The following is a 22,657-nucleotide window of genomic DNA, read 5'->3' on the forward strand; positions in this document are numbered from 1 at the left end:
GGGGGATATTGATATGGACCTGGGGAGCCGGCATGTCAACTACTGCTGAATAATGTGACCCCTTTGTCTCATTTCCATAGCACACACAAACACGTGCACACCCACAAACACACACTGATACCCGTGGCAAATACAAATGGCTGAAGCCTTTATATTGTCGTGTTATGATCGTCTGTAAATCAAGCCGCGGCGTGTGTATCCAACGTGACCAGACTGGCTGGGAAGACTGTGTGTGTGTGTGTGTGTGTGTGTGTGTGTGTGTGTGTGTGTGTGTGTGTGTGCGCGCGCTGCAGAGTCAAAGCGATTATCATGACATACATGAAAGCCATATACAATACCATGCGTGAAGCAGAGAGGGAGATAAACACTGTGTGTCTGTGTGGATTCTCACACCGACTGCCCGCGAGCCAGAGTTATAAAATGTTGCAATATACGTGGCCTACGGCTGACAAATACACACTTATTTACTTGATTTCATAGAGAGGCATGCATACACCCACCCACACATAACCCATAATACTTTAACATATTGTTATTTGGCCTTATTTAAAAAAAATAAATAATTAAAAACACTGCTCTTTTTCAGATCAAGTATTAACAATAAAGTTATTTTTGCTTGACCTACTTTCCGTCAAATGACTTTGCCAGAGGACTTTTAAATGACTTCTGCTCTACATTTCCAAGAATGCATCAACAGCCATTTGAGAATGACCGTAAACTTGATGGAGTCAGCGCATGTAGGCTGAGAGATCAATAACAAGTAGAGGAATAAAATCTGGAAAGCAAGACTTTTTGTGGTGAGTTGTGATGCGAACAGAAAAATGCTTGGGGTGTCATGTGGCTGCATCATATTCTGGCCCACTGATGCTGATGTTGGCCTCATACATGATGGATTGTTCCCAGAAGAGTGTCGGGGCCAAATGATGTCACGAAAAAAAAGTGAAGAATACCCACCGACAGAAAAAACACATCTGATGGTGTTTAGCTTAACTTTTTGAGGTTGTTACTTGTCATAGCAGATAAATGCAGGTGTAATCAGTGACAATGATAGCTCGCTTCCATTAAGCATCCCAGTTAGACATGGCAGTTAACCAAAGCCCTGAAACTGGTTAACCTAAACAGCATGCAGCCAACATAAATGGTAGACAAATGAGTTTTGCACCATTAGTCGCACTATGAATGACATTTTAGAGGGTGGGACCACATTTTGTTTGCCTCATTCATGTATCAGTAGAGCAGGAAACACAAAGGTGTAATTGATACCATTACCACCAACTGCATTCCATTAAGGTGAGCTAGCTACAGGCTGCTGGTATTGTGCAAACTATCTCACTGGGACACTTGATGGACAACTCAGAATGTCTGCTGCGAAGAAGGTTGTGTTTATCTTGATGGGGGGAAAAACATGGGGAGACATGAGACGTAGTTCAAACTCCAAAAGCTGGTAAGTGGACCTCTAGTAAAGTTTTTGGTTTTTTTGGTTAATGAACTTTTGTGCTCTCTTTACAACAGCACCAGCGTTTAACAGTGTAGGGTCTATGACTTGACTGAAACCTCAACAGAAATATAATATCAAGTCACTGTTTACGCGTGCACTTTATATCAAAAGCAGATTTTATCCCTATGGTAAAATCAAGCTATTCGAATTATTAAAATGGCTCCTCACAAGCCGCAGGGTGGTGTAAAATCATACAGAAACCCTCAACCCTGCTGAAGTGACCTTGTGCAGGACACCGACTCCCTACCAGCTTCTGACCTTTGACCTCTCTGTCACGAGGGGGTGAGAGAAAACTGGATTTCTTTACTGTCATCAATAAGACTCACGCGTTATAATGATCGCATTTTTCTGAGATTGCATTCTCGCAGGCTGTTGGAGCCAACAGTCAATCAGATGCACAGTTCGCATGCGTTGCGCTCGTCATTATTGAATTCTTAACAGCCGGGATATGAAATTATCTCAGCCGCTGTGAACAGTGGATGGTGTTTACATGTTGCGACTCACAGATGGAGCAGTTCAGTGTTTTTAATAATTGATGTTCTTGCTAAGAATTAATTAGCCAAATGCAGCACGTCCTGTATGAGACACACAGGGGGGGAGAAAATAGTATGTTCAGCATGGACACACACACACACACACACACACACACGCACATAGAGTGTATATGCAATCATAGATGTTCATGCACTGTATAATGCCATCATTTAAAAACATACACCACAAAAGCACAAATGGTTTTCGAAAAATATGTGGATCTCAGGCACACACACACACACACATACACACACACACACACACACACACTTTCCACAGTTAGAGGATGAACAGTGCCACCTTGCTTTAGTCAGACACTACTGCATGCTGGTACCACTCCAGCCTCCAGCCTTTACATAAGCATCAGCAACACACACGCTCGCACACAACCTCACAACCAAACACACACTTCCCTATTTCATTCGTTGGTAGTAATCAACCCATTTCTCTTCTCCTCTCTCATCGCTGTCTGCCACTGCTGTGTGTGTGTGTGTGTGTGTGTGCGGCACAGAGCATTGAGATGCTTTTTTTGCTGTTGTCATTTATCTTTCAACTGCCCCCCTCTTCTACGTTTTCTCCCTCTCACACTATTCTTCATCCATTCTTTGAACGAGAGATGCATAATTCAGAGGGAAAGCTCAGCATCCTGACAGTAGTATGGTAACCCAATCATCTCACACACACACACACACACACACACACACCCAGGCACCCATATATACAGTACACACACATACAAAGCTTCTGACTCACACCGACACACACGCTCTCTTCGCTAAAGCACAGGTTTACAAAGACAATTTTAGACGTCTGCTTTTTCGAGCGCTAAAATGTGAATCACAGGGAATAAACCTCCCACTCACAGTCGCTCGACTTGACTGCAGAAAATGAAGGCCTTCGCTACCTGATGATCTGAACTGGCGCGCATGTTTTTTTTGGCGGCACCATAGCTGCAAGCACTCAAGCTGCAGTTCACAGTCAACTGGCATAAAACCGCGCACGGAAAACAAACACTCTCTCCATTCGGTACGGCTCCTCCTCGCTGTGCATTTCGAGCATCTGGTGTTGTTTTTCATTCTCGGAATTTGCGAGCGGATAAGGTGCGAAGAGAGCCGGGCGCTCGCAGACAGTTGCAAAAACGTCCTATCCGTGTATGAATTAGGCGCTGTTCAACAAAGAGCAGCCACGATGTGTAGAGAATGGGTTTCTCCATGGTTGTAATAAAGCGTGATGAATATTGACAGTGCACAGGTACAGAGGGGTGGAGCGTCTCACCCTGAAATTTAGCCCCTGATATCCATGGCATCATGGGAGAAATGACAGAAAGAAAGGATAACCAATTCGACACAAAGGCATAGACCATTATTTGCCATTTTAAAAATAGAGAGGACATTATCTCAGTCCTTCATTAGTACATGTAGCTACGGCTCTGGCTGGTTTTCCGTCAGGGAACTGACTTTTGTGTCGAGGTGGGACTGACCTGAACCGCTACACGTCTCTTATACTTCTGAACTCATGTATAGAAATCTACCTACTTATTCATTGCTGTGCAACTCAAGTTTGTAAAACACTACGAGATACCATAACATGATGCACTTCACTTACAGCTCAATTAATTGCTTTGGAATACATTTCATTTTAAACACTTTCTTGCATATTAATTGCTGCATGGTTTACTATAGGCTTATGTAGCCATATAATAGCAACAAATCAATAATAAAAATCGTAATAATAATAAAAATGGAGGAAAGGGAAGAGGAAGGAGATGACTCATGAAAACAGAGCTCTGCTATCAGTAGCAGTATTGGCCGCTATCCAATGAGGGATAAGTCTCTGTACTTGCAAGTGCATTCTGGTCCATCGCATGGGGAAAAAAGCTCAGATACTGGTCCTTTAATTGTCTTAGTGAGGACTATTCCTGACATACTCCATTAGAGCTGTTTGGATTCATCTGTCTTGGATTTGTAACAGAATAACAAAACCACACCACCGACCAAATGATGTGTATTTACTATGTAATATATGAACTGCTTGTTTAGTGTTTGGAGTGATTTAGTGTATATTCTCCCTTCAACATTACACAATACACCTACACAGTACACTCGACTGCATGGAAACACCACAAATAAAGATACTTACATGCACTCTAGCAGTTACCAAAAACGAATCCATTTTCAAGGGCACAAACTGTATACTCCACCAACACACACACACACACACACACACACACACACACACACACACACTCACACACACCTTTTCAGGGCACCACAGGGGCCATCAGAGGAATGTTTGGCCTGTGTTATTTAAACAAGTAGAAAATTGGTTGTATTACCGGTGAGAGCAGGGCTAATCCCGCTTCTATTCCAGCCTGAATCTATACAGCACACTACCAGATGTGGGGGGGATTACCTCTCAGGAACACACACACCTGGCTCCGGGCCTGCACACACACACACACACACACATACACATAGTCACCCAAATGACTGCACACACAGGCAGTGTGTAAGATTAAAGAAGCAACCACAAAGACACAAAGACACAAAGATGAGTGAAGAGACGCACAAGGACTCCCACTCGCAAACTGAAGCGCACAATCCGACTTGTCAAGCCTGTGGTAAGGGACTCTCTCAAAATAATGAATCATACGCAGACACATTACTACTTGAACCTCTAAATGTTTCCTTCTTTTTGTTTGAAGACATGCCAGCAGTTCCAGATAGTAGCTGGTGCTTCCACATTGAACACAACGTCTCTTTGATGCCTCTGACACACTGATCTAAACGCTAAATTCCTCAGTCTGTTGGTGCGGCAGTCGGAGCATTTGCATTCATGCAAATTTCGCAAATGATGACCCAGATCTAACACGAGTTCCACAAAAGTAAAAATGGTGACTGGAGGAATCAATGTCGGATAAAATTGAAGCTTTTGCCTCGTGACAGGGAGTCGACTCGACTCTGCCCTCATTTCTGAGGCTGTTGTGTTGGGGTGCGTTATTTTACAAGGTTTCAATATGTAATGGATACCAAATTAAAGTAAAATAATAAGGGAAGAAAACATATTTCAAACTTCCTTTATGACATTATGACGTTGCATAATAGAAATGTGGATCCTGCGACCTCTTGAGATTTCTCACCATAAGAGAAAAATATCTTTTATAAAACCAAGGTTTATAGCATATATGTTAACATCTGTGGGTCCACACGCCGTTTACAATCCAGCTGTGTGGCAAAATACTGCATGCAGGATTTCTACTTCCTCTATACAATATGTGGAATAGACTGCAAATCCAGTTAAGCCAGTTAGGTGGCTTAATAAAGACAATGCAAATCAATAACTGACTGCTTCGGGGGGGTTTTGTTGTTTTTCTGTTTTGTTTTAGACAGTCAGTTCCTTCAGTTGATTTAAGACAGGATAAGTTTTTGCTTCAGCTGCACTAAAGAAGGTGAAAATGACTGAAAAAGAGCAAAAACTGGACCTACTCTATAATGTTTAACTAGTCACAAAGATAGAGCCCAACCAGTATTATGCAATATTATGATATTGGCCCATCACATAATGGTATCTGTGTCTGATTGTCTGATCTGTGCCGATGTTAAAACTTTATCTTTTAGTGATTATAATGCAGTAAAAAAAAAGCTAAAAGAAAGAAGTTTTTTGTTAAACTGTAAAATGATATGCTGTGGCTTCTTTCTTGTGACAAATGTACTTATTGTAAGTCGCTTTGGACCAAAGCGTCTGCTAAATGCCCTAAATGTAAATGTAAGTGTAAATGTAATACACTGGTAATTCTCGCTGAAGCTTCGAAGCCTAAAAGATGGCCTCTGGGACAGCACTGCTATAGACTCTGTTTGAAATCTAACTTTATTTATGGTGAGAAACCACTTTTTTCCCCAGCAAAAGAGATTTACTCAGAGGCCTGGTCCACCTACACATAAATATAACTACACACACAGATAGATAAAACTTAGTCAAAGGTTTTCAAGAAAAGAAAATATCGTCATCCTGCATTACTTACAGCTTATTGTTCAGGCACACAGCCAAAAAGGTAAAAAGTTATCATTCTCTCTGCCTCTCGCTCTCTGTGCATCCACACACTCACATCTGTCGAATGAGTCAGAGTGATGAAGCATGCGTGCACCAACTGAGAGTATACACACACATAAAAACACACACACACACACACATCCACCAACTGAGCCACCAGCTGAGGTACTGCAGTGCCGGCTATGCGCTGTGACAAGTCACATTATTATTTATGCACACTCATAAAGGGAGAGGGTAAACTCTTCATAAATCACACATGCCCGAGAGGCCGAGAGAGGAGGAGGAGGAGGAGGAGGAGGAGGAGGGAGAGATGGGGAGATGAGGGGAGAGAGGGAGTGAAGGAGCGAGGGATGTGGGTGACAGGGGAGCTCCAGGACTCATATTTCTCCGGCCGGCAACACAAATATCAAACCAGCTCGTTCATCATTCCCGCAGTGCAAACACATCAGGGGTGGTTACACTGGTCCTGTTCCACATCTGTGGACATGACACACTGACACACACATTCACACGTCGCCTCGCAAACGATCGCAGGAACGTGCGCTCCCACGGCGCCCGGAGAAGTCATAACCTCCTCCTCATGAATGTGTATCAGCACGCGCAAACGCACACTGAACCCGCGCGTCCCCCGTACACACAGTGTCATCACACACATGTTCCGGCTGGAGTCCTCAGAAGTCGGAGCCGGAGCCTAATAATCAGCTTTCTTTTCCCTGTGGCCGTCGCAAGGCCAGCTGCTCCCCTCCAACCCCTTCCTCCCTCCTCCCTCTTCCCTCCCTCCCCTCCCTTCCTCCCTCCCGGGATCTGACAGAGAAATAGAAGGAGTGATTAACTCGGAGCTGGGAGGCTGGCGCCCTCTCACCTGTGGCTCTCTCCTCCACAGGCAGCCCCTCCCACCTCCTCCTCCTCCGCCTCCTCTTCTCTCCGTCTGCCCTCCCTTGACATTAGACTTTCATACTATACGTCACCTCTTTTTTTTCCAGCCTGTCCTTTTCCTCTTTGTGCGGACAGGGCTTTGAAGTGATGTTATGGATGGTTTAAAGGGGAAATGTGTACTTTTCCTTGTTATTATTCGTTAAATTATTAATAATTTACTGGTTTTCCGCTGTGGCCACAATGTTAATCATTTCTTGCGTTTTAATTTCTGGGTCAGAGTGATTCCACGACCTAAAAGTGCTATTCCTCAATGAATTGTTGTGATTTTCCAGCTCAGATTGCTTCTTCAGGGGTAAACATCCCCGGTTTGCCCCCCACAGTTAGACTCGCTGATCTATACGTGAGCTATACATTACTGACATTCAGTACTCGCTGTTGCCATGGAGAGCCAACATCCCTCACAGCCTGGAGGTGTTTAGGGGAAGGAAAAAAAAAAAAAAAGAGCCTCACCTGCAGATTTTTCTTACACCCATCAACATATGTGTTCCTACAAACACGCCTTATTAGATAGTTATTGACTCGACGTCAAAGCCTGGAGGGGAAATGCGGGATTTGCGCTGCGCTGCAAGACTCATCGGTACAAAACACCACCTGACGGCACCATCTATCCATGTGACGGAGCTCATTTAACGGAAAAAAAGCACCATGTAAGTATATAATGTGTGCAGCAGGACTACTCACACACACACACACACACACACACACTACTGCATAATCTTAGAGTAATTTAATGAAGGACACTCAGCTCATTAACTATATAATACATTAGCTTCTAATTAACAATAAATCCAAACTAGAAACTCATGCAGTGCTGAAACTATTACTATAATAGCTTTTACTACAGATTACAAAGCATAACCTATCATTTAAAACCTTGAAACTACAAATTCTGCAATACAAATACCAACAAAACACAACTAAATTACAAAATAAAAATAGAATACAACCACACTAACTGATTTTTCTTCCCTATGGATGACCGTTTCAATAAAGTAGCCAAAATAACAATGAAAAAATCTTAAAATTATAAATTTATAGCACACAAACATTAAATAATTAACCACACTCCTAATACTGATCCATTATTGCATTAATTTAGCTGCAACGATTAGCTGATTCAGTGTTTAGTCAGTTGAAGGGAAATTAATTGTTAACTATTTTGCATCGATTAATCATATCAGACACTTTTTTCGAGCCACAATGTCAAACATTTGTTTTTTGTTTTTTTGATTTTGGACTGTTGGTTGGACAAAAGCAAAACAGAAGACTTTCATTTGGACTCTGGGGAACTGAGATGAGCATTTTTAACATCTTTTTTACAGTTTAAAGATGAAATGATTCATCGTGAAAATATTCAACAGGTTAAACAATGATGACAATAATCATTTACATCCTGCAATTAACAGGTCACAATCTTCAAGTCCAATCTGATTCCTTTCCACTGTATGATTCACTTTTACCACCTTAAAAAGCATCTACAGCAAACTGATGGTCGGTGGTGCAAAAAACTTCCTATTTCAGCCAAGCAAAGAAATCAAATCATCACAGTTTGGTTATTAAATTCAGAATCAAGATCAGAGCACCTCAGGGGTAGCTCTTCTATTCTGTAGTTTAATATACTGAACAACTGTTTTTTAAAAGCTGTGTTTTGGTTTTCTTGTCTCTGTGTTTCAAAGTACTACCATTCATTTTTGAATACAAACTCTACTTATGTGCGTAAAGCGACCGCTCGACCTTTCCATACGTCCCTCCCACGTCAGACACAGGCTGGCTAATGATTCGAGAGGCCTATTCAGACACATTACCGTCCGCAGAGCTCCATTCATTAGGCCAATCAGTCAGGTGATGAGGACGAGAGGCAGCAAAAATGAATAATAACAATAATAGTGAGTGTGTTTGTGCATGCAAGCAAGCGTGTGTGCACAGCAGTGGTCACAGATGTGGTTTCAGCTGTGTAATTGCAGCACAAATCATTAAATACTCAACCTAAATGAGTTGGATTCAGTATCAGAAGCGTTTATCCTCTAGTTGCTGCGAAAGCACACACTGCCACACATGCACGCGCGCGCACACACACACGCACACACGTTTGGGAGTGTGACTTTCTGCTGATTTGAGTTATTAGCAGTTGGAGTGAGCCGAGACTCTGTGAGCGGAGGGAGAACACACCAGGCTTCCACACACCCTCAGACAACAAACACACATATGCACTAGTCCGGGGCAATGTCATGTAGGAAAAACAGATGGCGTGAGGCTGGTTAGGTCAGAGAGTAGATTTGCTGTAAACAAGTTGATCTATAATAGATCATTAGCTGGATGTGATTAGCTCCTCTGCAGGCTGTTGTGCCAAAATAACTGCGAAAAGCTAATACTGACAACATTCACAACACAAGCTGTGGCTTCACAATAACATTAACAGAGGGAGATTTAAAGTGACTGTTTTTTTTGTTTTTATTTAATTAAATAGTTAAATTTCTTAGCAGTGGGGTGTGGCACTGGACTGCACACGTAATTTGAAACATAGACCATGACACACGCCACAGTGATCACCAGAAAGTCAGTCCACGGAGCGCGGTGCCCCTCTGGCCTCGGCACGGCTCCCCTTCAGGTTCCTCCCGCCAGATCACAGCGGGCGCAGGCGGGTCAGGTTACAGCCTGACCGTCTCACTCCATTAGGAGCTAATGGCTGGTGTGATGGTGACACGGAGGGCAACACGGAGTCATGTGTGATTAACACAAGAGGCACCAAAGGACAAGATCTGAGAGCGTGATGACCTGAGTCGCACACACCTACCTAGAGAAAACAGAAAATGGGCTTTATCCTAGCTGAATCCTGGCCCGTTGCTTCAATGAACTGACAAATCACTTTGGAGAGGTGCCATCATTCAAAGTCGAAAGGTAGAGCGACGAATCTTCTGAAGGAATTAAAATTCCGAAGTGCAACTTTGTGAGAAAAGTCGACGTGCTTGCGGTTAAATGAAAAGCACGCGGGCACAGCAAGAATTTGTTCTCCTTAAGCCTTCCTTGAGTTCTCTCATCGTAATTACAATCAAATGGGGTTTGGTTAGTGTGTGTGTCTATGTGTGTGTGACTGTTTGTGAGTGAGTGGGTGTGTGTATGTGTGTGTGTGTGTGTGTGCGGGGGGTATTGTTAATTGAATATAATCAGATGAAGAGCTGTCGTGGTGCTCAGATGGGTGGATGGAGGGGGGGCTGAAATCAAGGTCGAGCCTGATGAGATATGATCAAATCAGCTCAAGTGACCGAATCCCGCCGGGCATAACGTTCAACCGCTTTGGCCTGATGTGATCTGATCTGCGCTCTAACAGAGATAATCTGACTTCATTCAATACACTGTGTGTTTACCGGAGATTCGAATATACGAACGCGTCGATGAAGTTCAAGAGATTGCACAGGAAATACAAAGTGTGGACAAAGCAACAGACACACCTCCTCCTTCTGTCCAAGAGCCCTGCACTATTTAGCTAAATAAAAGAGGACAGACAGCTGGGTACTGAGAACGCAGCCATCCATCTATCAATTTGACGAAACTCACCTATGAAAGTAATTGATTTGCAAGTCCTGAACTTCACTTTCAAAGTCACAAAGAAGTCATCAAGTCAGAGGGCAGCATCACCAACAAGTTGAAGAAACTTTGTAGTTAGCTTTGTTGCGACTTTCTGGTAAGCACAACCCTGTAAAGTCATCGGTTCATGAGGCTTAGCTCCACAACATTTAAAATACCCATTTTCCATTATGCAATTTGGTTTCAGACAATCAAATCTAGAATGCTCGACATGTTTGGAGCCTCCAGGCCTCGACGGTGATGGCAACCTTTGAGAAACAAATCCTCTTTTTGGGAATGAGGGCACGACTAAAATCAATTATGCAGACAACGGTGGGAAGGTAATGAGTGGCTACAGGTGAACTACAGCCAATTCATTTTATACACACTGGGCATGTTCAGAAGATGCAAGATTTCTAATTAATATTCAAATGTGTCAGAAAGACATGGTGTGGGGCGTACTCCACCACTGCAGGCAAGGATGTATGGATGTTGATGAGAAGGTAAAGATGGTATTCTATAGATGTGATTAGGCTGGCAAGCGTGAGATACATATGGAAATCTCTCTGTGGGCTGCAACTAACATTATTGATTAACCTGGCAATTATTTTCATCATTTCAATAAATGGATGGATCGTTTAGTCTATCAAATTGTAAATTGAAAAGTTGTGAACAAAAAGAAAAGAGCATTGCCATTTTCCTGCGACGTCCTCACATTGCTTCTTTTGTCGAATGAACACCCTAGACGATTTACAATCACAACTGGTTCCAATAAAAACAGATTTCTCACATGGAATGAGCAAATATTTGATGTTTTTGCTTTAAAAATAATTTGACGGACTCAACAACTTTCAAAATAGTAGCTGCTGTGTAGCACAGAACTTGAACAAACTTCCAGATGATAATAACTTGCATCAGCTTTGAATCCAGGTTAAAAACTTGGATGTTCTGCACTCCTTCGAAGGAGCCCTCAATACTCATTATGAACAATCATATGTCTCTGTTCCACTTTTTACATTTCCTTTGTGTTTTCTCTCATGTTTTAATGCATTGCTGTATGTAAAGCACTTTGAGTAGCCGTAGTGTTTGACATGTGCCAAAAAAATAAACCTTTCCATGACATTTCCTAATCAGTGCACTTGAACCTCATGCTCCCACTCATCACCGGCCATTCAGACGGTGTGCCGAGTTATTTGACTATTCAGATGCCAATCAAACGCGACTCGCCGCAGCCGTGAAAGAGGGGAATGGAGGTGAGGGAGCGAGATGTCACGGAGCGTCAAAGGCTAATCAGTACGTCTGCACCTCGCAATCATGTCCCATTCACTAAACTTTTTCTCCAGCGGCTTAGCACGTTTTAAGTAATGCCTTATTGTCGCCTGTCAGAGGGGCTGACACCTGACATGTAATAAACGACTTCAGGCAAATCAGCCGACACAAGTCACGGGAGAGTTATCCTGGAACTGAACGTACAGCAGCATCATTTAATATCAGAGTTTTCAGATGTAACATTGTGGACATCACAATGTTACATTTAATCTGTTAATGGCACTTACGTACAGTTGATTACATTTCCTATAAAATGCTCTTGCAACATAGTATTTGTTTGTCTGTTATTTGCAGTTATGTTCAGATTTTGTGTTTCCTTTCAATATCATCAGCCAATATATACCAATATGACATTTTTAGCAATGATCCCACAAAAGTGGTTATCAAAAATCTTTGACAAAGATGGAGGCAGGAACAACAAACTCTTACATGGTATGATATCAATTCACTGAAACAGTGATCTTCACTGGAGATGTAATAATTGTAAATTACAGCGAGCATTTTTTTCCAGCATTATACTCTGAAAAGTGTTTTCTTATCGCCGCATATCAGACACATTATACGCTGATACCAGTATGTGATTGGACAATATCAAACTCTACTGTGCAGATGCATTTACTTTCTTCTTTAGTATGAATAGTTTTTTTTTCTTTTTGTTTCATTATTCTGAGAGATATTTGAATGTTTTTTAATTCAGTTATCAAAAATACAAAATATCCAATTAAATCTGATGAAAAATAAATAGAAGTGTGTGAGTAATGGCAAGAACTAGAAACGATACAGGCAGCACTATCAAAAACTTTGATTAAGATTTCCAACCCAGACATGAGTTATTCACAGAATATCTCAAAGATTACAGCGTTAATAACCAAATTCAAGGTTTCCCCATTCACAAAAACAAAAAAAAAAAATCAGATTTTTGTAACATTCATATATTGATGTCCTAAGTATTCTGGCCATGCTGTCTAAAGATGTGGTGAGTACTATGAAGGAATACAGCTCATCTAACTGGTGAAAACAATAGGTGTTCATTATTGAACATGTATGTAAGAAAGACAAGACTTCCATGCACATCAGTTTAATTTACAAAGTGAAGAGTAAGTGAAGTGTAAGGTTTCCTTACATTATGATGGCCAGCTACCAAAGGTCATGCTCAAGGAGTTGTCATTCTCTTAACACGATATGAGGGATGCTCCTGACCACAGCCCTACTTTAAATATCATCACACATTTCCAAGTGACCGACTTGTTTTTTCAGCACTGTGTCATCCACTGTGACGTGCAAGCAGAGCAGATGGATGACGGGAGATTGCCTCGCAATCAAGCACTGACATTTCAGAGGGAGATCAGCTGGGATATGCACCCCTTACCATTTACATTCCAGCGACCAAAGACTGCACAGGAGGTTCACGGATGCCTTGTAGGCTCAGTGATTAAAAAGGGCTAATTAAAGAGAGATGGAGGAAATCATTCCATTTTTTTTTCCATTCCCATGGAATTACATTTCTCATTTGGCTGCATGGGATGGAAGGTTGAGGGGTTTTTTTTGATTTTTTTTTTTTCTCCCCTCGAAAAACAAGCAGTGTGTATGTGTGTCTGTGCACACGGAATGAGGAGTGACAGTCCACTTATGAGGCGACGTTATGCTCCCTGAGTTTAATTCCCATTCATGAGGAGATCGGCGTGACAAGAGAGGACACTCACACATGTTGAACATTCAAATTTCAGCTGCCTATGAGTGAAGGGGGGTGGCGGATGAGAAGGCCATCTCATCGAGAAGCATCTACATGGCGTTTCATTTATGTCGCAGCCACGAGCGTTCTGAACCAAGCAATCTCTCCACAGGAACACACGAAACATCAGCAGTCACATACACGGTATATGGGAGGGCTCACTGGCTGAAACCTGGCGTACAGCTTGTACGTTAATGGCATGCTGGCATTGGACAGGCTGCCTGACAGCTCCTGTGTACCGTGTAGTCGCATACGAGTAATGACCGACGCTAATGCAGGACCCCAAAGGACTGTGAATGGGAGAGAATGACAGTTCTGGTAGCAGTAAATTGGCAAATGTGTAGAGGTAAAGCACTATATCTGTTAATAGCAAGGCATGGGTGAAATCAGGAAATAAGGAGGAAAGGAAAGGAGGGTGAAGGTAAAACAAGAGATGGAAATGTCTCATTTTGGCAGAATTTATAGATAAAAAAGCAAAAAAGAAAACCCAAATTCCCAATATTGCCAATGACAGTTGTGTTATCAGGACTGGGCAACATAATCTAAAATAATACTGCAACATTACGTTACACAATATCACAATCAGTATTCTTTTATTGTCCCACAAATGGGCAAATTTGTTTGCCACCGCAGCAAAAGGACACTAGTATTCAAAAAAAACAATGACAATAGTAAAAATGTAACAATATAATTAAAAGGTAAGAAATAGAATAGGATAGAATAAACTCTTATATACATATGAACATAATATCACAATATTTTTGACAAGAGCTGCAACAATAAATCAATTAAATAATAGACTAAATACCCTGATATCAATATTGTATTAATGACTATTGGTACTTTAATAAGATACTATAATCAAATAAATAATCAACATTAAAGTGGATATAATGATTGAGGTGGAGGCATTAGTACAAGTAGAATAGTTGGTTAGTTGAGACACTAAATCACTTTACTGTGATGCAGCCTTTTAAAGAAGGAAATGAAAAACACTTATGTCATATTAAGATATTACCATATCCAAAATCTGAGACAATAAATAGTCTGATGTCAGGACAAGCCCAGCCCTAAGTATTATCTTATCTTACTGATCCTACAGCCATGATGTCCATGATGAGGGTGAGTGAATACATGACTGAATAAGATAAGGCAGAGATGGACTGATAGAGGCGAAAGCTGGTTAACTCGCCCCTAAACTACGGTGATCTGCCCGAAGCAGCGTGACAAAACACGAGGAGATGGAAAAGCTGTTATTGTCGGACCGGCTCTCCTCGACATTAACAAAGTCGTGGGGTATCTGACAGGTCAATGACTCCAACCGCCAGGCCTCCAACTGTCATGAGAGAGCTACAGGGCACACACCCACAGTGAAGGGTCAGCGAAGAGCGGCGCTTCATAGACTATAATTGACTGAACCGTGACCTGCAGTGCTCTCTTTATACTGCGCTCTTTTGTGTCTGTGAGTGTGTACTGTGTATATGCGGTCACACCTCAGCCAACACCCCACGGTCTCCTTCACATTCATCAGATTGGTATTAATATTCATAAGGAGGCTGGTGGCCGGCGTCTCGAGATGGGGTGCTAATGAACGGCGCGTGCATTTGCACCGGTGTGTGCGTGCGTGTGCATGTCGCAGATGCAGGGGGCAGAACTGTAATCAAATCACAGCCGCCCCCTCATCTCCGCCCTCATCAACCACCAGTGGCGCTCCTTTCCGTACACACTAACGCTAACATGCTACACTACACGCCTGCCTGTGGTTCGGCGCAGGCGGCAGGGACAGCAGATGTGTATGTGTGAGTGTTTGCGCGAGCATGTTGAATAATGGTCAGGGCCTGGCCGAGATAAAGAGGTCTGCACTCGCGGCTAGGCTAACCACTAGGCGTACAAATAGCTAACCATTATCTCTCATTAGCATCCGCGGCTAACACGGGGCCCATGCTGTGCGGTGGAGGGCCCTCACAATGGGAGCACTCCTGTATGATTGATGGTGAAACAGCGGCCAGCCACAATAACAGAACAAAAAAAAAAAAAAGAAAAGCACTAAAGATAGAATCTGTCAGCTGCAGCGAGGTAATAAAAACGTAGACAAACAAAAGGAAGTCAGACTAATCAAGAATGCCAGGCACAGCTCATTAATCTATGAGAGCTGACGCTGTTTGGAAGCCTGGAGATAAGTCGGATGACTGGCACGCTACGGAGACCACGTGCGCTCGTCCTATTCCGCCTGCTATCTTTTCATCAGCAGCGAAAAACAAAAGGATAAAATGAGAAGCGAGATGAAAGCGGGGAGGGCGTTCAGAGAATTGGGTGAAAGCTGAAAGAGTAAAGAAACAAAGGTAAATAGGACAGTTCCTGCACGGTGCAGGTTCTGCCGAAGCGTGTGCTCAGCAGAGCCCCGCCATCACACGCGGCACCGCAGCGAGGAGGAGAGAGCCGACGTCAGGGTAACTTGTTAGTGGAGGAATTTGATCAAATGCCGGAGCGGGATTTGATCCGTGACACTTCATCGTCACTCTGAGGAACGCCGAGAGAAAATGAGTCATTAAAATCTATGACTCACCCTCTTATGCACAAATAAGACGCAGATCTTGTGATTATAATTCCATCATCCCGGAAAATGAAGCTTCTGTTCTCTGTGATTGCAAAAGAAAAAAAAAAACTTTTTTTTTCCCCTCCGTTGATGATTCCCTCTGAGTTTACACATCTATTATTCAGTTGTGTCCCCTTTTTCACAAAGAGTATTTTGCCAAACTTGCAGTCCTACATGCACACGACACACATGCACGCACACACTCCATTGTTCGTGCGGCTTAAAACACCAATTGTTAGTGCGCGGTACAGGGCCGGCTGAATATTCCATTTCCATTTCATTTGGCCTTCTTGCTGACTAAGAGTTGATAATTCATCATTCGTCTGGGCCCGGAGCTTATGAATATGGATTTCGGGCAGTTTATTAGCACATCTTAGGAATGCATTAAGGGAAATTAGCAAGAGGAATGAAATTTGCTCTTATAGAAATTGGGCCACTGTCTGTGTGTGTATGTGTGTGAAAACGCAGTGAACTTCAACTCCCAGTTCTAAGTTACATCACTGCCGTTTCCGAGAGCTTCCCCTCTGCTCGTGGCTGATTTGTTTTTAAATCTAAAATGGTGTCCTTTCATGTGCCTCGTCAAAAATGAACATGACAGTGAAATCACAGAGCCCTCCTACTCCTTCATTTTCTGGGGAACAGGAGAGGAGGAGGTCTGGGGAGAGGAGAAAATAAGTTCATTGCCTTACCAAGCACCAAGTATGAGGCCAATTAGGATGCAAAATAATCCAATCAGAGTCGGCTCTGTTTGGTCCAAAACAGTGGAAAAACTCAACTTGTTATTTGGTGTTCTGCTGGTTTAGACACTTAACAACCACTGACAAGCTAACCAAGGTTTGGATTTACAAATAACTTGTTTATTGGACACCCTGTCATCCTGCCAGGCTGGAGACTTTGCAAGTGGAGTCAAAATAAATCCGCAGCCAGACTCCAGGCATGGCTGAGAATGACGGATTCTCTGCTGTAATTCGCTGTGCCTCATACCAGGTAAGAACAATCGAGAAGTAGCGCGCCAGCCGCATCGCAGCTCGTTTTGTTATGCTAAGCTGTCCAACCATGAGGAACTGCTGTCTATCACATGTCTACGTGTTGAAGGGCGGATGAGAACAGGGATGGGACAAAACCGCGGGAGCCCACGTGAACCAAATATAAGAAAACTTCCTCTTTGCGATTTCAGTCAAAGAAAAACAGCGAACACGAGGCGCAGCACGCCACGGATCCTGTCCATCGGTTCATCCTCACCTTGTCCTTGTCCTCCACCAGATCACTCAGCAGGTCGTCCACGTCCAGGATCCCTCCGTCAACGTACTCCAAGTGGTGGGTCTTCACTGCGCTCTCACCATGCTGGACACAAAACACACCAGTTAGCAAATTAGTTGAAATGACCAGAATATTTGATTTGTGGAATTCATTAGAACAAACAACAGAACTGAACACACCATCATAATGTGACAAAAGAAAAAATACAAAATGACCAAAATCCTTGCTAATTACCAATGAAAAGACATTTTTCCAATGCCAGGCCCTGTGGGGGCTAGAGAGGAGTCACTGTAGAGCAACACTTGTTTCACACACACCATGCCAACTACTAAACCTTCCACCCACAGGAAGCACATACACAGCTTTAATGACATACAATGGCTATATTTATAATAAATGTCTCAGTGGTGACTTGCCAAATAAAGAAAACTTCCTACTTATGTGTTCCTGGTACAGTAACAAGTTCCATCCTGACAAAGGCTGTGCAATAAAGATTTGTAAAGGGGAAGTTTGGCAGCATTTCCCCCAGTGGTAAATACATAATCTTAGCTGTTTTATGGCTGAATATACAGAACAGTAAGGAACAGGTTATTTGCAAAAGTAAAAAAAAATGCGTCAGGTATCAGAAAATATTGCCGGATTGATTATACTGAGGTGTCCGTCACTTAGTGGCAGTGAGCATCCTTTGCTTCCTTTCAGTTGAGTAGGAATTTGTTGCAACAGCCCAAAAACAGATTCAGTTCTACTATATTTACATATGTATCATGTTTTCTGTGTTATATGTTTTGGGGGGGTTGGGGAGGGATGAATAAGAAAATCAAATGCGAAATTTCTAGTTTTGTTTGTTTAAATCAACTACACTTTGGAATATCAAGAACACTAAATAAAGCCATGAAGGTCTAATTACTTCGTAAATTAACGAACCAAACAAAAGTAAATAAATAAAGCTTTTCTTGCAAGCAGTCTATATATGAATCACTGACCACAGCAAAACGTATATTAAAAAAAAAAAAAATGGATGTGAATGGAACCAGACACAATGTTTGCAATTTCAAACAGTCCCTGAATGCAACATGTATTGCGAAAGTTTTGAAGACAGGATCGTTCCTAATCACAATATATCTCAATGTAAAACTATACATAGTTATGTTGAAGGTTATCTATATTTCCTGATCTATGCTACATCATTCACACCTTCAAACAACTCTGCTTTTCACAGACCTATGTAAAGAATTACAGTCACTGTCTCGAAAATAATTTTACCCCACAAGAAATGTTATGTTTACAAATGTGGCACAATAGTGACAGTCAGTCAACATAATAAACACGTTTTTATCCAGACACAACCGCGTGCTCCCCTGTTTGTTTGGCAGGTACAGTAAGAGCACATGACCTACATTACGCTGTGCATGCACGACGCAGAGTTTACAAAGTCTGAACAGACGTATGTGAGAGTAAGGAGGGGGAGGACAGGAACTTTTTTTTCCGGTTCTGCCGGTCTGTGGGGAATGCTGGTGGGCACATTCCAGGCCGGTTTCATCGTCACCATGAAGACGGAGGTCAGGGTGAACACACCCCACAGAGCAGGAACCACACCGAGCCTGGCACTCCATTCACTGACAAAGAGAACAAGGATTTCTGACTAAGCTGCAATCTGTAATCTGCGTGCTATTTACACATCAAAATCAACAGAGAAGTACACCAACAATGGCCTCTTCCCCTTTTTGTGACCCAGTGTACACACAGCCTATTGTGGCGGTGCAGATCTCCAAGAGATAGTGCATCTGTGGACAATTTATGATGAGGCTGATGATAAATAAAGAATAAAGTATACAAAGTGAAAGAGGAAAATGATTCCAACCTAGCGAATGGGTTAAATTTAGCCTTGCGAGATATATATATGCTATATTTTTTCGCAACAGTTTCTATTAAAAGCTATTTCTGGACTGAAATAAGAAATCTTTGACGAGCCTTATCGTTTCTAACAATGTGTGCAGTAGAAAATGGCCCATTAGGAACTGCCCATACCAATAAGCAATCTGTCAAGAGCAACACAAGACTACATTACCAGCTAAATTAACAGCTATAGGCTATAAGCCTCGGAGGCTGGAATGAGTTTGGCTGAGACCCAGCCGCCGGCTTCTGCCGTATCACTGAGCCCTGTCGGTGAATGGGCTCGTTCTTGCTCCGCTGCATCCGAATGTGAATTACAGGGCACAAAAAAAAAAAAACGGGGGGTGTCTGCCTTTCACAATGGGCCAAGTCCATTCTTTTAAAACAAATGGTTGGGAGAGTCTGGGATTTCAATCACAGGAATAAAGCCAGAAACCTCCCTTTCTTCAGAAGTGCCCATAATACCAGAGCCAGGGCTGAGAGAGATGGAGCGGGGAGAGTAATCTGCAACTACAACTAGCGAACAAAAAACACACTGCAGTTTTTCACACAATGCAAAGGCAAACAGGCAGGCAATCCAGTGATCCAGAGCACAGAGATGCCTATCGCTGAATTAAATCGCAGTTGTATCAACAGCACATCATGAGTGAGGCCTTACAGAGAATGACTATAGATCTTTAATATGAGCATTTAAATTTCATTGTAGATCTTGGAAATAGTGACTCCAGGTCCACTTACTGGTTTTTTACAAGGAGTGGAGAGAGAGACCTTCACAATCCATCATACGTTTTCACAAATTCAGAAAAGAAGTATATTTGGAGGATTTAAACTCAAATAAAGCATGCTGGGAAATATTCTACCAAGATGACAATGATAATGTTGCAATGTCTCTGGAGTGTCATTTGAAGGCCAGGTCTTTCGGGTTTACACCTGGTAAGAGCTGCAACGCTATTTTGGTGACTGATTTATCTTTAAATCCATCTTTCAAGCAAAAATTTTTTACATTTGCTCTCTCCAGCTTCTTAAATAAAAGGATCTGATGCTTTTCTCTGTCACGTAGGATGGTAAGTGGAGAGTTTTTGCATTTAAGACGAAAGAAGCAAGTTGATGATGTCGCTTTAGGCTCTGGAAAATTCTGATGAACCTTTTTTTTTTTTAAAGTCAGACCACACAATTAATGAATTAATCGCAAAAGTATCTAGCAGATTAATCCATAATTAAAATCATATTTCAGTTGCAGCCCTGTAACTAGTATGGTTCTTCAGATCTCTATCCAGTATGATCATTAAACTCTCTTGCAACTCTCACACTTGAAAGCCTGAGATCCATGAGCAAGGTGGGGGAGTCACACATTTTTCCTCATTTCAATCAATAATCCAGATACAGATGTTGATACCAGGTATAAAATGGGGATTATTTTTGCAAGACTTAAACTCATGATCGCATGATCTTAAAGGGAGTCGAACTGTCGACAAATTGCAAAGAAAGGCGTTAATGAAAACAGATTTTTCAAAATTAGATTCACTGTGAGATTTAACAGCGCTGGAACACACATACATTGTGTATTTCTTGATCGTTCGCAGAGTCTCATTCAAAACGTTTACTATGGGGCAGCCCGTGTGGGACAGAGATGTTGAAACCAGCCGGGTATCCAGCTGGAGGCGAGGCGTGAGGGCAAAGCATCTACACCAGAAAAACCGGCCCAGCCTGAACAACTGCCAGCATTCTGCGGCCTCTCTGGCGATGTGTGAGAGCGTGCGCCTACGACGGCAACAGCCAAAGGAGGGAAGGGTGGTAATTGGCCCACTTCTGCGATGACGTCACATGACCAGCACCGCGACGCGAACCTTCATGAAATAACAGGCGTTTGTGTGATTTTTTTTCCAGGAGGCGAAGGATTAGATCACAACAAAGCCCGGGTGTTAATTAGCATCACCTCTACTAGGCAGCGTTTAAACACACTTGGCATTCTCGTGCATCCGATCCCTTTTGCCAGAACTCACAAGACCCGAGAAAACACACTTTCCACGTAGTGATGAAAAGGGATGAATGTATGACACTTCAGAGGGAAAGTAATCTATAGAGAGGAGGGAATGAAAAGGAAAAAAAAAAAAACTCTTCTGAAGTCCCTCGTTGTCAATCCCTGGTAATTCCCCTTTGTATCCTGAAGTCTTCCCATGAAATAAAAAAACAAAAGGAGTCAGGAGTCAGTCAGTCAACAGCGGAGGAGAATTACCGTGACAGTTAGAAGAGTAAATTCCCTGCAAATTACACCATTAAGCCCCCCCGCCCCAACCATTCAAACCGGTATCTCTCCTTCTTCTCCCTCCCTCCCTCGCCCCTTCTTTGGTGAGCAAACATGACACCACTCGAGAACGGTGAAGCGTCGGGGCGATTAGCCGAGCTAAATTCGGCGGGGCTGCGGCGGTGGTGGCGGTGCCATTTCACACTTTGATCCTCAGAAGAATGTGTAATTACACAGCTGCAGGAGGACGGTGTGGATTTAGCCGTGACGAGGGGGGGAAAAAAAGGCTTTAATGAACATGTCGATGAGGAGCTGTCTTGGATCCATCGGTGCGAGTGAGAGCGCAGAGAGAAAGTTAAACTGTGGAGAGTTTACTCTCTCTGAGGGAAGACGACAGCCAGAGATGGAGACATCCTGACCTTGGCCTACATTCTGCAATCAGCGCTTAAATGACTCTTTAACACAACAGAGATATATCAGTTAAGGATGAAACAATCCAATATGCCTCATTAAGAATCGGCAAGATCGTGACTTCTGTCATCAGTCACATTCATTCATTCATTCAGTCAGATAATCCATGGCCTCACATACAAAAAAATCCCACAGACGTCCACACACAGAGGTGTACAGATGTTACGTCTGGGGAAAAGAGAGAACTACTGGTACACAATATCAACAGATATCCTGAGTTAAGGCATTGGAAACACATAAGTAAATATTTAACGCATGGTTAATATTGAGACCAATGGGAACACTTTAATTCAGCCCACAGTAATCAGCATTCAGAAACAGCAAACAAATAAATAGAAGTGTGTACGAGTGTTAATGTGTTGGAGCAAAGGTGTTCAGCTGTTCGCCTGCTGCTGCGGTTTCAGTTTGGAACCAGTTCTGAATTGTGCCTCAAAGCGAGACAGTTGCATTACAAAAACAACAATGTCAGACTTCTGCGTCTAAACTTGTAACAAGAGTGAGACGTGGCAGGGACGAGGAAACGGTCCAAAGAGTGGCTCAATTTCACGC

The 22,657-nt window shown here is 42.6% G+C and overlaps 1 protein-coding gene across 2 annotated transcripts in view; it reads right to left on the reverse strand.

Annotated features, from left to right (window-relative positions):
• The window catches only part of pard3ba (par-3 family cell polarity regulator beta a), a 171,824-nt gene that overhangs the window by 141,707 nt on the left and 7,460 nt on the right, over positions 1-22,657 (reverse strand). For both annotated transcript variants that reach the window (XM_037091436.1, XM_037091437.1), the window contains exon 2: positions 17,482-17,583. In XM_037091436.1, coding sequence (XP_036947331.1) covers positions 17,482-17,583 — 102 coding nt within the window. The remainder of the gene's footprint in view (positions 1-17,481; positions 17,584-22,657) is intronic.

The sequence above is a fragment of the Acanthopagrus latus genome, chromosome 24 (genome assembly GCF_904848185.1).
Source record: "Acanthopagrus latus isolate v.2019 chromosome 24, fAcaLat1.1, whole genome shotgun sequence".
Taxonomy (NCBI): Eukaryota; Metazoa; Chordata; class Actinopteri; order Spariformes; family Sparidae; genus Acanthopagrus; species Acanthopagrus latus.